The sequence below is a fragment of the Saccoglossus kowalevskii genome, chromosome 19 (assembly GCF_978046115.1).
Source record: "Saccoglossus kowalevskii chromosome 19, keSacKowa6.1, whole genome shotgun sequence".
Classification (NCBI taxonomy): domain Eukaryota; kingdom Metazoa; phylum Hemichordata; class Enteropneusta; family Harrimaniidae; genus Saccoglossus; species Saccoglossus kowalevskii.
The window spans coordinates 2492685-2509322 of NC_140659.1; the positions used below are offsets into that span (position 1 = coordinate 2492685).

The 16638-nt window shown below is 35.5% G+C and overlaps 1 protein-coding gene and 1 pseudogene across 3 annotated transcripts in view; both read right to left on the reverse strand.

Annotated features, from left to right (window-relative positions):
* LOC100374874 (cyclin-dependent kinase-like 2) overlaps positions 1–16638 on the reverse strand; it is a 67877-nt gene that overhangs the window by 40775 nt on the left and 10464 nt on the right. For all 3 annotated transcript variants that reach the window (XM_085493941.1, XM_085493942.1, XM_085493940.1), the window contains exon 3: positions 5573–5767. In XM_085493941.1, coding sequence (XP_085350067.1) covers positions 5573–5767 — 195 coding nt within the window. The remainder of the gene's footprint in view (positions 1–5572; positions 5768–16638) is intronic.
* LOC144352379 (uncharacterized) lies at positions 12180–13674 on the reverse strand (annotated as a pseudogene).

Genomic DNA, 16638 nt, shown 5'->3' on the forward strand with positions numbered 1-16638 from the left:
AGGAAGTACCATATTCAAATGTATACCTGCCAGGAAGTACCATATTCAAATGTATACCTGCCAGGAAGTACCATATTCAAATGTGTACCTGCCAGGAAGTACTATATTCAAATGTCTACCTGCCAGGAAGTACTATATTCAAATGTCTACCTGCCAGGAAGTACCATATTGAAATGTCTACCTGCCAGGAAACACCATATTCAAATGTATACTTGCCAGGAAACACCATATTCAAATGTCTACCTGCCAGGAAACACTATATTCAAATGTATACTTGCCAGGAAACACCATATTCAAATGTCTACCTGCCAGGAAACACCATATTCAAATGTATACCTGCCAGGAAACATCATATTCAAATGTATACCTGCCAGGAAGTACCATATTCAAATGTATACCTGCCAGGAAGTACCATATTCAAATGTATACCTGCCAGGAAGTACTATATTCAAATGTCTACCTGCCAGGAAGTACTATATTCAAATGTCTACCTGCCAGGAAGTACCATATTCAAATGTCTACCTGCCAGGAAGTACCATATTCAAATGTGTACCTGCCAGGAAGTACTATATTCAGTGTTCTCCCCAGGCCTCTGAAGCGACACGGTACCGTGACGCTTGGACACTCGGTCGTGATGCTTGCCCTTTGTCCGTGACGCTTGGTCACTCAGCCGTGATGCTTATATTTTTGTTTACAAATGTCAGTCTCGTCTTGCACGTATTTAAAACAATAACATGTATTGATCGATTTAGGTAATCCTGCTTTTGTTAGCCATACAAAGACAGTGATAAAAACGGAAGTCTGCAATATGTTGCGAAGTCTTTCAAAGGTGCAGAGCCTCCAAATAAAAAAAAAAATAACTAGAGTAGCAATAATTTGCCCATTGCACGCAACGGCAACAATGTGACAAAACAAGTCACGGCGTACGTAGGGAAGATCAACCCCGATTTGCTGCACTCTGATTTGTTATCACTCAATCGCTGGTGACATTATTTACTCCAAAATTAAAAAAAGAACAAGTGAAATTAAGTCGCATTGGAAAGAAAAGTATGAATAATTCAACAGCAGACGAGACGGGATGAGACAAAACAAACTCTGACCTCTGGAAATACCCCATTCATAGGGTACCTTAGTACAGAAAAACGCCGCCCTTAGGCGACATAATGCACGTTGCAACATTGTGACCGATGCATGCTGGGCTATCAGGGGTTCTGATCGAGGTAACAAAGATGGCGGCGCAGAATGCATGATTTTCCGCGATGTTTAAAAACAACATCTCGTTGGCAATTTAGATGTAATGCTTATGATAATCATCAATGAATCGTTTTAATAAACAATTTGTGTATTTCACACCAAAAAGTCAGATACCGATGATCGCAATAGCAGCGGTGAATACCCGTCCAACGCAATGCCGTCAGCTGACAATGTTACGGTGATCGTAGCGTTGTACTCACAAGGTATATTGCAATGAAAAATCGCCGAACTGCCATTGTAGAATTTTTTTTTAATTATTGATTTATTAATTTCAACATATTTCGATATCTTGCCGACTTTATATATTTAACCAAAAAATGTTTTCCCCGACGTTTATATGAACCGACAGTGACATGGGCACTAAAACTTATACACAATGGTGAACCAGTTACATCCATGGATAACAGTATATTCACTGACTGGCTATAACACAAGTTTTTCAATTTTTTTTCCTTTTTATGATGTTCCATTTCAAACTTTATTTGACTTGATACAAAAACAAAAAATACAATGCAGTAAAATGATATAAAATTTATCAGATATAAAAATATCTTGTCTTTAATTAATTGTAGATTGACAATATTTGTTGGGAAAAACTGATTATTATGCAAATAAGAATTATGCAAATTAGATGCATTGTTATGCAAATTGGCCGTGATGCTTGACATGAAGTCTGGGGAGAACACTGATATTCAAATGTCTACCTGCCAGGAAGTACTATATTCAAATGTCTACCTGCCAGGAAGTACCATATTCAAATGTCTACCTGCCAGGAAACACCATATTCAAATGTATACTTGCCAGGAAACATCATATTCAAATGTCTACCTGCCAGGAAACACTATATTCAAATGTATACTTGCCAGGAAACACCATATTCAAATGTCTACCTGCCAGGAAACACCATATTCAAATGTATACCTGCCAGGAAACACCATATTCAAATGTATACCTGCCAGGAAGTACCATATTCAAATGTCTACCTGTCAGGAAACACCATATTCAAATGTCTACCTGCCAGGAAACACCATATTCAAATGTCTACCTGCCAGGAAACACCATATTCAAATGTATACCTGCCAGGAAGTACCATATTCAAATGTATACCTGCCAGGAAGTACTATATTCAAATGTCTACCTGCCAGGAAGTACTATATTCAAATGTATACCTGCCAGGAAGTACTATATTCAAATGTCTACCTGCCAGGAAGTACTATATTCAAATGTATACCTGCCAGGAAGTACCATATTCAAATGTCTACCTGCCAGGAAACACCATATTCAAATGTCTACCTGCCAGGAAACACCATATTCAAATGTATACCTGCCAGGAAGTACCATATTCAAATGTATACCTGCCAGGAAGTACCATATTCAAATGTATACCTGCCAGGAAGTACCATATTCAAATGTGTACCTGCCAGGAAGTACTATATTCAAATGTCTACCTGCCAGGAAGTACTATATTCAAATGTCTACCTGCCAGGAAGTACCATATTGAAATGTCTACCTGCCAGGAAACATCATATTCAAATGTATACTTGCCAGGAAACACCATATTCAAATGTCTACCTGCCAGGAAACACTATATTCAAATGTATACTTGCCAGGAAACACCATATTCAAATGTCTACCTGCCAGGAAACACCATATTCAAATGTATACCTGCCAGGAAACATCATATTCAAATGTATACCTGCCAGGAAGTACCATATTCAAATGTATACCTGCCAGGAAGTACCATATTCAAATGTATACCTGCCAGGAAGTACTATATTCAAATGTCTACCTGCCAGGAAGTACTATATTCAAATGTCTACCTGCCAGGAAGTACCATATTCAAATGTCTACCTGCCAGGAAGTACCATATTCAAATGTGTACCTGCCAGGAAGTACTATATTCAGTGTTCTCCCCAGGCCTCTGAAGCGACACGGTACCGTGACGCTTGGACACTCGGTCGTGATGCTTGCCCTTTGTCCGTGACGCTTGGTCACTCAGCCGTGATGCTTATATTTTTGTTTACAAATGTCAGTCTCGTCTTGCACGTATTTAAAACAATAACATGTATTGATCGATTTAGGTAATCCTGCTTTTGTTAGCCATACAAAGACAGTGATAAAAACGGAAGTCTGCAATATGTTGCGAAGTCTTTCAAAGGTGCAGAGCCTCCAAATAAAAAAAAAAATAACTAGAGTAGCAATAATTTGCCCATTGCACGCAACGGCAACAATGTGACAAAACAAGTCACGGCGTACGTAGGGAAGATCAACCCCGATTTGCTGCACTCTGATTTGTTATCACTCAATCGCTGGTGACATTATTTACTCCAAAATTAAAAAAAGAACAAGTGAAATTAAGTCGCATTGGAAAGAAAAGTATGAATAATTCAACAGCAGACGAGACGGGATGAGACAAAACAAACTCTGACCTCTGGAAATACCCCATTCATAGGGTACCTTAGTACAGAAAAACGCCGCCCTTAGGCGACATAATGCACGTTGCAACATTGTGACCGATGCATGCTGGGCTATCAGGGGTTCTGATCGAGGTAACAAAGATGGCGGCGCAGAATGCATGATTTTCCGCGATGTTTAAAAACAACATCTCGTTGGCAATTTAGATGTAATGCTTATGATAATCATCAATGAATCGTTTTAATAAACAATTTGTGTATTTCACACCAAAAAGTCAGATACCGATGATCGCAATAGCAGCGGTGAATACCCGTCCAACGCAATGCCGTCAGCTGACAATGTTACGGTGATCGTAGCGTTGTACTCACAAGGTATATTGCAATGAAAAATCGCCGAACTGCCATTGTAGAATTTTTTTTTAATTATTGATTTATTAATTTCAACATATTTCGATATCTTGCCGACTTTATATATTTAACCAAAAAATGTTTTCCCCGACGTTTATATGAACCGACAGTGACATGGGCACTAAAACTTATACACAATGGTGAACCAGTTACATCCATGGATAACAGTATATTCACTGACTGGCTATAACACAAGTTTTTCAATTTTTTTTCCTTTTTATGATGTTCCATTTCAAACTTTATTTGACTTGATACAAAAACAAAAAATACAATGCAGTAAAATGATATAAAATTTATCAGATATAAAAATATCTTGTCTTTAATTAATTGTAGATTGACAATATTTGTTGGGAAAAACTGATTATTATGCAAATAAGAATTATGCAAATTAGATGCATTGTTATGCAAATTGGCCGTGATGCTTGACATGAAGTCTGGGGAGAACACTGATATTCAAATGTCTACCTGCCAGGAAGTACTATATTCAAATGTCTACCTGCCAGGAAGTACCATATTCAAATGTCTACCTGCCAGGAAACACCATATTCAAATGTATACTTGCCAGGAAACATCATATTCAAATGTCTACCTGCCAGGAAACACTATATTCAAATGTATACTTGCCAGGAAACACCATATTCAAATGTCTACCTGCCAGGAAACACCATATTCAAATGTATACCTGCCAGGAAACACCATATTCAAATGTATACCTGCCAGGAAGTACCATATTCAAATGTCTACCTGTCAGGAAACACCATATTCAAATGTCTACCTGCCAGGAAACACCATATTCAAATGTCTACCTGCCAGGAAACACCATATTCAAATGTATACCTGCCAGGAAGTACCATATTCAAATGTATACCTGCCAGGAAGTACTATATTCAAATGTCTACCTGCCAGGAAGTACTATATTCAAATGTCTACCTGCCAGGAAGTACTATATTCAAATGTATACCTGCCAGGAAGTACCATATTCAAATGTCTACCTGCCAGAAAACACCATATTCAAATGTCTACCTGCCAGGAAACACCATATTCAAATGTCTACCTGCCAGGAAACACCATATTCAAAAGTCTACCTGCCAGGAAACACCATATTCAAATGTATACCTGCCAGGAAGTACCATATTCAAATGTATACCTGCCAGGAAGTACCATATTCAAATGTATACCTGCCAGGAAGTACCATATTCAAATGTCTACCTGCCAGGAAACACCATATTCAAATGTATACCTGCCAGGAAGTACTATATTCAAATGTATACCTGCCAGGAAGTACCATATTCAAATGTATACCTGCCAGGAAGTACCATATTCAAATGTCTACCTGCCAGGAAACACCATATTCAAATGTCTACCTGCCAGGAAGTACTATATTCAAATGTCTACAGTTTTAGTGACCATCAGAGATCTACCAATGCTGTAATCAGTTTTCTTTTTTTCTGAATAAAAATATAGACAGATGCATTGTAAGAAATGTTTTTACTTACATTGTGATTATGACAGAATTCTATTCCTTTTAAAACTTGCCATAGAACTTTTCTACACATATGTTCATCTAATCCGCTTGGATACCGTTCAAGTTCATCTAATACTGTGTGGTCTACAAACTCAAAAACTAAATATAACCTTTTTTTTCGTCGGAATACTTCTATAAGATTGACGAGATTCTCATGTCGTAATTGCTGAAAATTGAAAACTTAAGATATTAGTTGCCAACTAACACATATAAACTGAATTTACACAAATTGCCATTGTTCAAATATGAGATAAAAACCAACACTTGTAGTCCAAGCGTAACTTAACATTTCGCCACATTCAAGCAGGCTTAAAGCTACCTTAGTATGCTTTAAACACATCATCTACTGATAGAGTTATTAACAAATCCTACCAGCTATTCATGGAAGATTACAGCATGCGATATAACTATACTTAAATAAATTGTGTAACATGAAAATGCCCAACATTAGTAACATAGATAAATGCTACAATGAATAAATTGAAACACAACACGTCTAGTCCTCATTCAAGACAAAGTAGTGTGTGAAGTCAGTTTCCAATTTGCTCTGACATCACAAGGTTTGTCATAATACATGTTTGTACATGTATATGTTAAATTTAGAAAAATATACTATACATGTATTATAGTACAGCCAGAGTAAGAATTATTTCATAGCCTAGCTAGCAGATTTTTACACTTATGCATGTTGTAATTTTACTCCATTACCAAGAGAAACCATACGTGTACCAGATATTCATTATAAAAGATACACATGTTGCATGAAGCCAGGTTTGTGTATGCAAAATACATACAGATGGACAGGTTTGCGATGTTAGACTATACAATGTTAAGGTAGCGGGACTATTATTTGCTTACTTGTTTTCATCTTCTAATTGTGACTAAATGACTACAAATAGACCCAGGAAAATATATATTTTTAGAATCGCTAGACTTCAAGCTTTGCAAAGGTGTGTTTGCCATGCCCGTATCTGCATTCTATGACCCGTTACTTAATCAAAGGTGAAAAATTACTTTTTCTGTAAAAAAAATAATTACGCATTAATGCTGGCGATAAGAAGTATTTTTTTCACCTTTCCTAGTTGTTCAATAGTCTGGTAAATTGAATGTGTCTGGTCAGTTTTATGCAAGCAACGCGTTTTAAAAAATAGTGTGCTGAATTTCAATTACTGTTTTAGTCGCATTGCTCCCAACTCAAACCACAACTCGTTGGTAAATAATCGATGAAATAGTTTGTCTGGACACATTCAAGTTCCTCTCACTGTCACCTTAAAGCTGTGAAAATTTGGTGTTAATCCGACGACAATAAGTATACGTTATTTTTTGTTAAAGACCTTGTATTTTGAAAAACATAAACTCCTAGAAAACGTCCATGAAGTAACAGCAAAGATTTTCAAGCTTGTTTATCGGCACAATCAATTTGTTTTCCCATCAAGGTCTGTTTTAACATGTGTAGGGGCATCCAAATGTGTAAGGCTATTGGAAACCAAAAAAATAAAGGAATGGGATAGCTATAATTGGATAAATTCGGCATATGAAAACACCAAAATCAATGATTTTTTTTCAGTGGCTGTGTGACCTTGTGTCTGACACATTCATATGCAAATGACTAATCTGTGAAACAAACAGGGGCGGAGACAAACCACTCAAATGTTTGGAAACACTCATTGTGTGTCAGATAGCTACTGATAACACATCCTAACATTGCTTTGTCTTGAGTTTATCTTTGAAACTTATAGGCACACAGATTAAACCTGTGTTGTTGATTTTGGAAAACACTACTGAGGCTGCCTTGCTTCCCTTCAGAATATCTACATTTTAACCAACTTACATGACATTCTATGTTATGTTGACTTTATCACATGAAAGTTTATAGTGCATTTCATCAATTAATAAATAAATGTGAAAATCGTAATTTTCAACACAAATAATAGTCTCGCTACCTTAAGTGGTGATTATAAATAATTATGCTCAGTGATATTTGCAAGTTTCATCACCAAAATTCAAATATCAAGTTTATTATGGTTGAATATAAGCATTACCTACGAGGGCGCCACTGCCTCACTCTGCGCTGACATGTGTTGTACCGTAATCATTCTATGGTACAGCGAATTAATGTTTCCCTGTGTACCAGTACTATTAATATTGTAAAACTTTTTTACAATGAAGAAAATATTTGCAAAAATTTTGTGTATTTCATTGTTTGCGAGTGGGTCGAGTACTTTAATAACTCGGCAGCTGGCTTGTTTCAGTATTATAATTGAAAGGGTGCTAAAGATCCCATGACACAATGTGAATAAGGTGTGCCTCTAACTGTGGTATGATGCTAGCTTACTTCGTGACACCTTTAAAATATCCCTTAATACACTTAACAATAAAACTTGTAGATATGTTTCATAATACTGAGTATATATACTACAAATTTGAAATTGGTCAATGCAAAGCTAAAACATTGAAAAAAATCATCATTTTCACCCTAGTCTTTTGACCAAAAATTACACATTTTGATAATACCTTTAAAACACATTGATTGTCAAACTGTTGTCTATCAATACATATAACATGCATTACATATATGTGAAGTTTGAATGAAATTTATCAATGAATTGTCGAACAGTGACAAAAACAAGTTCCACATGCATGAAAAAACGCATGAATCATCATGAAATATGCTGAGCACATTACACTGAACAATTTGTTCAAATCAGATCATGAGATTCAGAATTATAATGTGACACAGACAGACGGACGGACGGATGAACGAACAGAACTAATTCCAAGAGCTCCTGTCTCAGACTGTGTCCTGTTACAGGGGCTAATTTTTGGTAACAATAATACTCAATTTTAAATATATAATCTTTTATTATAAGGCAAAGCCTATATTAGAAAAATCTATATTAGAAGCCACATCCCTAATAGAAGTCACACCCATTCACCATTTTTCATATGTGTAGATGCTCTAATAGAAGCTGGATCTTTGTTGCATCATACCATTATAATCAAAGCTACTGTAATAGACCTAATACAGTAAATAATAAAGTAATTACTATAAATAGGAAGTTATCACACATAATGTATTGCACACATGCTCAATAGCGGCTTAAATGCACTTGCGTAAATGACAGAGGTATTAAATCCAGTATACAATAAATGAAATGTTTAGTCTTTATGTGCTTCTCTTTGAATTGTGATTCTGATAAAGCAAATCAGTTTTACTTTTGAAAACAAGTTCATAATCCCGGTTAATTTTGAATATAATGTGTACAAATGTAAGCATAATAACATTTTAGAAATACTGTATTCTATGAAATACTTAATTTTTTACTGGAATTTATTTTCACTATTTCGCTGAAGGGATGATATTTTAAATTAAATTTACCGAGTACACATATATTTCTATATTTTACATTCAATTACAGCTAAAACAATTTTTTTACAATATCATTTGTCAATATTTCAGCAATATTTTATTTTAGAAATTTGATTTTCTAATATGTATTGAGTATAACTCTATGAATTCAATCTCTGAGTAAAACAAATGAAAAGGCCAAAGAAAAAAAACAATTGTTTCAGAAACCGTACCTAATTAAAATTTACCGTTTTTTTTTTTTTATTTTATGAAAATTAGCATGTTCTAACATCCAAAACATGTTTTTTTTGGCCTAACCTAAACTTTGAATATACTAAGTATGTATGGTCATTACAGTTTCTATGACACAAATCACAAATCCCTTGAATGTGAATGCCTTTAAAAAAAATTTAAATGTCTGTAACTGATCATTTTAAATTGCAGAGAAATATTTTTCCCTTACACTCTCTTATTAACCAAAGTTTTGATGAAATTATGATGTTTGTTTGTTCTATTTGAAAATCTTGCACATTTAACTTTTTCCCATAGTGTCTCAAAAATAGGCCAGTCACTGAAAGATTATAATAAAATAATTTCCACCCTCTTAGTAGAAAATTCTAAATGTCTTCATAAAATCAAACATGCTTAGTCTGGTTGTACACTGAATAGCCTTGTGTTTATTCAGTTGCATTAGTTGTACACAAGGCAGTCGTATAATGTAACTAAATCACCTAGCTACCTTTAGTAATAAAACTGGCCTCAAGCCAACATCCTATATCCATTATTCTCTCCAGCAAGTACCATAGTACCACCTGTTCATGACTGTTTATGTGTGTAGACATCTCAAGGCCTAATATTCAATACAACTATCTGTAGTTTGACGGTCATATTTACCAGTAGAACAGTATCATTGTTATCACTGACCTGGGATTATGTTGTTTTTTTGATTCATAGAGCCATTTTTAACGATTGTGAGACAGGTTTGCCCTTCAATTAGCACAATACATTACATAATAAGTTTTAAATTTTGTACATACAACAAAATATAAATTTAAATAATTGAATATGAATTGATAAATATGGCTACAACAGCTGAAGGGAATTTAGGCTGTTCCTGGATCAATAATAGCTTTTGAGTGATGACTTACATGTAGTGATCATTGCTAGGCAAATATAAATATATATCTTTATTGCATGAATTACAAATTTGTGGTTAGCAAATGAAGAAAAATAAAACAAGTATAAGAATACAGATAAATAAATAAAGTTGTATTATTAGTTATTACATTTTGATATACATAGTTGGCAACAATGTTTAATACTGTAAAGGGGGTAATTATTCACTGGGTTTTAATTTAGCTTATTTCGCTGACTGGAAAATGCGCTAAATTAAAACCCAGTGAATATGTAAAATTTAGCATAGAACACATTATCTAAATGACAAAACCGTGAATTTAAAACACACTGAATATGCCTGGAATGGTAAATCAGTGAAATTTAAACCGTGTGAAAATTAGTCATTTTACAGTATCAAATTGTCATTTGTTGCAATTAAATATATCAATATGTCTGTATCATATATTAATGTCATTAGCACCATAACATATCTTGGCATCAATTGTGCTATTCAGGGTATTTAATCCTGAATTGACGTATTATTGCAGTGTACATATAATCAGATATTGGTGTCTTGGGTTTTACGAATCTGTCTGTTTCAAATAGGGATTAAAAAACAACGCCATTATGGCATTATAACACAGCAAGGACAAAATGTGTTCAATAATGGGGGAGACTAGTCAATTCATTATTTGATTCAACATTCCAGTCAGAGCATTGTTATCCCACAATAATGAACAGTATGAAGTCCTTTATTTTAATACAATACAATTGAATACACATGCAATGGTAGCTTGACATGAAATAGACAGTGTAGTTAGCGCATCATAGACGCTAGCATTTCAGTTACACAGGCAAACATGCGCAAATAGGTAAATTTCCAGATGAAAATTAATAGAATGTCTGAAATATGAAACCTGAAAAATTAATGGCAAATTAGTTGTTTAAGGTAGAAGCCTACCTTGGTACTCATAATTTTTGACAAATTGGTGATAAATCGCATGACAATGTTCATTAGTTTATTATGTACAATCATGAAGCTAATGTCCCATGGTACAATGAAATAGCATTATTTTGTGTGTTACAGTTTAACTTTTTGAGAAATGAATCCTAATATATCTTGAAAATCACTATTTTTAAAACAATTCCATAGAAAACAATGTTAAAGAAAAATTGCATTTTTTGACACTTTTTAAAACCCAGATTTTTTAAATAATTCAGAACAACAAAAAGTACTCCTTTATTAACAATATATGATTTTTTCAGCCTATGTCACCAGGCTAGATTTTGAGATATTGCATAATATCCCTGCCATAGGAACCTATAGTAAAAGCATTATAATAGTGCCAAAATGGCGACTTTCCACTAAAATACAACCATCAATTTTTCAAAAATAAGGTTGGTGACCCCCAACTTTTTTTAAGTCAATATCCTTATATTGCCTTGGAGTACAGTTTATTGAAAAATGAATAAACTCTGGTATAATTTATGTGTAGGCTTCTACCTTAAACAATCCATACAAATGTGGGAAAACATTTATTTTGATAAGCCGCATACAAACAAAATCTTGTTCGTGCATTGACCTCCAGGACTGCTTAGATATCGTCTAGTAACAGGGCTGAACGACATATCATTTAACCAATAAAAATACAGCATTTCAAAAATGAGCAGCACACTATATTATAATATGCAAATCATGGGCACATGTCCTGAATTTGACTAAGCATGTTCTATGTTTAATACTTTGGTTAGTAACCTTGTTATAACGAACACCTTTATAATGAATTTCCTGAGGAATGAACACATAGCATGTCTCCCACTCATAACAAATGTACTATGTGCTTCATTATAGTGAACACTTCACTATAACAAATTTGTTTTAAATTGTTTGTTATTGCCTTTAATACATTCTTAGTGTTGATTTTTGGCCTAATTATTAACTGAGGGTGAAATATTTTTTTTAATGCAAATGTAATCCTTTGGTGACTTAGTTTGTCAATATAAGTCTTTTTGAAGATCTGTTAATTGTTGCCACTATTTAAATAAAAACATTTGACATCCAATTACCAATTTTCGAGTTCCCGGTTTTCGCTAGAAAGTCGCTAGAGGGCTCTCAAAGTACCCGGATGACAACCACTGTCACAGCTCTGAGTGGGGTTAAAATAACCACAGCTTTGGCGTTTACTTGCTGACTCACGCAAAGTGAATTTCTTCGCTTATTTTCGAGGACGCAATAATCACAATGGTAAATTGGTATTGCAACGCTCCTTGCTGTTCTTCCAGTGCCATAAAAAAATCTGACAAAATATTCTAACGTAACTGAATCTTTAATGTCGGCGTTTTTATGTCTAGTCTGGTACTTCTCAAAATATAAGTGGCGTGCGACAGGTTCATTCTCGATGCCAAAATCTAGGTGCGGAGACTGCACTTGCTGATTGCGAGTACTTAGTATTGTTTTCGCAATGTAGTTGTCTAAATTATTAGTTTCCCGCATATGAAGCATGCAGTGAGCTATACTGGTTGTTACACGGCCATGTCGATATTTAAACCAATGCGACGAGTTTCGTTCATTTAGTGAAAGTAATGCCATTAGTTCAATGTCGGACACAGTGAGTTCATTTGCCATGTACTGTATAAAATTAGTAGCAGTTGAAGATTTGAATTTATTGCCTAAATCCGGAATTGTTGATGGTTCTGTTACTGAGTTTAACATTGGATCCAACATGTGGTTCATGAGTTCATAGAGGAAATATCGTAAATAGCTTTGATTAAATCTTCAATGTTTTCATGGCATGATTTTATTTCTGGGTTGTAAGTTGCAGGGGGTGGATACCTTTCTCGGCTTGTCCCATATACATGCAACATTGGTGCCGACCTGTGTTGCGCGATCTTTGTGGCGCGAGTCAAAATCCTGGATACTGAATAGTAGTGCCACACAGTGTTTGCATTACAATCATTAAAGCGATTATTAATAACATTTATTTCAAGTCACGTCGACAGAGAGCGGAAGTGTAACATATGTTCAGTGACGCTTGTAGTTTCGTCTAGTTCTTAATAAAAAAACTTACTTTAATATGCAACGCAATTACAGCCACCGGAAATTATTTCTGAACCAGAAAACAGCATTGGTAAGGTTTTTCGTTTTGGGATGTTTCTCGAACACACTCAGTCATGATGTAAATAACTTCAGTTTCTTTAACATGGTGAAGCTTGACGGAAACAATACGTCCATCTTTGTACAGAAAAAAACCATTGTCAAGTCGATATTCCTCTAACCTGGATGGTGTCCAGTCACATCGATGTATTAAGTAAGCAAATATATCTGCAGTTTCGAATGATGGCATGTAATGGAGGTTTTTCTCCCAGGTTTTGATAGTACGCGGATCTTCTAATGTCAGGGTAGATTACACTTGTCCTGAACTGTACGGCTACGCTTGCTCGAGGTTTCTCGATCGTCAGACTCTAAAGGGCGAACTTTTAACTCATTTGCAAGTTTCACGAGTTCAATGTTCAATCAGTTTGGCCTTTTGTGTATTACAACAAGTTATTCCTCGTTCTTGTAGAAACTGACGTAATTCAGAAACTTTTTTCGAATGCAAATTTTACATTGTTACGCTTCTGTGAACAGCTAAAAACAACCCCACTGGGAGTACGCCCCCGCAACGGCGACCCCTTGAAACGCATATGTAAATTAGCTGCCATTGAGAACTCGAAAATTGGGAATTAACAAAGGAAATTGTCCTATAACTGCAGCCAATGGCAGTGTGTCTATTTAAAGTGCCTGTGCAATGCCCACCCTCACGTTTCCCATTTTAGATCTGTGTCCCACTGAAATGGGCAGTTATTGATTTTTTTGCTGAAAATGATTACTCGTATCCAAGTAAATTTGGGATATTTCTCGTGTTGTAGCCATGCCCACCTATCCTGAAACGGTCGACTGTTTCCGGATTTCCGACTCTCGCCGAAAGTGCGCCACCAAATGACAAAAATGTGAGAGGAAGTCATACCCCCAAGCCGTCATTCAGTATAGTTTTAAACAATACACATTTTTCGGTCAGCGTTTTTTCATTTTTTTTTTGTCTATTTTATTTTTTTGGGGAGAGAGTTTTTAGTTGTTGTGTTGTGTTGAGGGCAGTTGCAGTGAAACGTATAGTCATAGTGTATGTATTCACACGTTTCTAATCGATCCGAAGGTGCGACATCAGTGGACGAAAGCCACTTAATGTAAACCTGGCGCAACACTTTTAAAAGAAATAGATTCCGGACCCATGATCACAGAGGCGGATTTTAGAAGAGAGAGAGACGTCCGGCAAGTGTTTCAAATGAGTTGACTTTTTTTGCGATCGTGATTATCGTTTTATCGTTTAGTCCCTGTTAGGTAAAAGTAGCAATAATTTTGACAGTGACACGAAAACGAAGCGTCGGACAAACAGGAAATTACACAGCCCTTACACACTTCTAATTGTTTTCATTTTCGAAGGCTAAAAGTTTTTGAATTGTTTGGTGATTGGTGTTGAATGTCGAATTCACACCTCTGTTCTTTTTTTACCACCATGCTTGCAGCTTGATCCGCGCACAGTCACTCTAGTAGAGTTTATCTGTATGTGTGTCGATCTCGATTATTTTTGTTATCCAATTAAACGCTGCTTTTAACGCACTTGCCCTCGTCGTTACCCGACGCGTTCACCTATTTCAACAAAAAGTCAATTTATTTCCTCGCGGCTGTCATTTATTTAGTAACTGTGATTTGTCGTTTTTTTAATTATTTTATAGTGATCACTATAGTCTAATGTTTAGAATGTCAGAATATGTTCTCTGTTATTTTAATTTTGAAAGTTTTACTCAGACGATCGATGAAATAAAACAGTGTAGTGACGTGCCTAGTAACCTGCTAAATAACGAGATAATTCCGACGTCAAATTCTATTTTGTTCAGCGACAGTGTACAAACGTGCGCCGGTGTCCGTGACGATCACGGTGACCAGCTACACCAGAACGGACATATTTCTCATCTAACTCAACCCTATGCAACAAAAATTGATACTATGTGTTCATTATAGTCCATTCTTCCTCGGTGAACAAGTACATAAGTGACAATTTAGTCAAAGACGAGAAAACTGCACAAGAAATTTGCCTTATTTACACGTATCGGCAATGCAAGCTGCCATGCGTCTTCCCCTTCTGACGTCACAAGGGGAATTTCTGTATGCAAATGAGAAGCTAATGAGGAGCCTCGTTTTAAAATACACAAAAATAAAGTTGCCGTAGACTGAGTTTGAAACACATTTTTTCACCTAAAAAAATAATTCATGCTTAGAAACATAAAAATTAATAATATTTATGTATCAAATGATAATTTTAGGCGTAAAAATAGCAGTCATTTCACAGGCACTTTAAAGCGTGTCTCCACGATCCCAGGGATTGCACAAGTGCGCCCAGCCAGTTGTTTACCTGGTACACAGCTGTTATAATTTCAACCAAGGTGTTAATTTCGTAAGCTAACATTATGCATTACACTATTATCCGATTTGTAAGGACTTATTGAATTGCGTTGTTCAACGTTCACGGGGCCCCCGCAATCTTTTGAAAACAGTTTTCTTACTTCCATCATGGAGCTCCTTATTTAGCTCTGTGCTTGCACGAAACAGCACTTCGTCACAAATAATTGTGGTTTATTTGAATGACCTACACAATATATATAGTGACCGCACAGTATAATGTCTGGTCTGCTAAGTAATAATGACATTATGCAACCCAGTTGCCCGACACTCAATATACAAAAATATATGCGCGACTTGCACGTTACAAAAATGTCTTGAACACAAACACGCATACATTTTTTTTACGCAATGTTGTCGGTCACCAATAATTTCACTGCAGGGATATATTTCAGGGAACATAACATTTTTCGTTTGGGCCAGACATTTCGTGGAGCGTGGACGACGCTTCAGAAGTGACTGGACAAACAGCTCACAGCATATCATTTCTTATTAGCTCCATTTTATCACTTACATCATCAACTCAGTAATTACATAAACATATCCAGAGATTGAACAAACAACTTGGGATGAACACCTTGCATTTGCATAAATCCATGACTGAGTCATTTTGAGCAGTCAAAACGACTGTCTGAATTATGCTTTCCCGTTGCTTTTAGGCGGAAATCACACTGACATCGCTCAGAACTTGTAAATTATCGGTAAACATTGAAATTGTATCACAGATATATACAAGACTGTCGAAAAAGAGTGATTTTGTGGGGCATCCTGAAACGATGTTTCACGCTTGAGTGTCATTTGCATACTGAAAATTGGCGGCCATCTTTCCTTTTATATACTCGGAGCCGTGATTTAAACAAGGTGTATGCTTACAAACTTAAGATGTAATTTGTCTGATAATGTTACAATGTATATCCAATTTAATGAAATTTATTATTTTTGAACTTCAGCTTCATATAACAAGATGGCTATTCAAATTCAGTAGAAATATATATTTTTGCATTTATGTTGATGATGTTATGTTATGTATTGTTGAGAGCAGTTTTCATAACTTTTTCAACTAATGCCGCCTTAA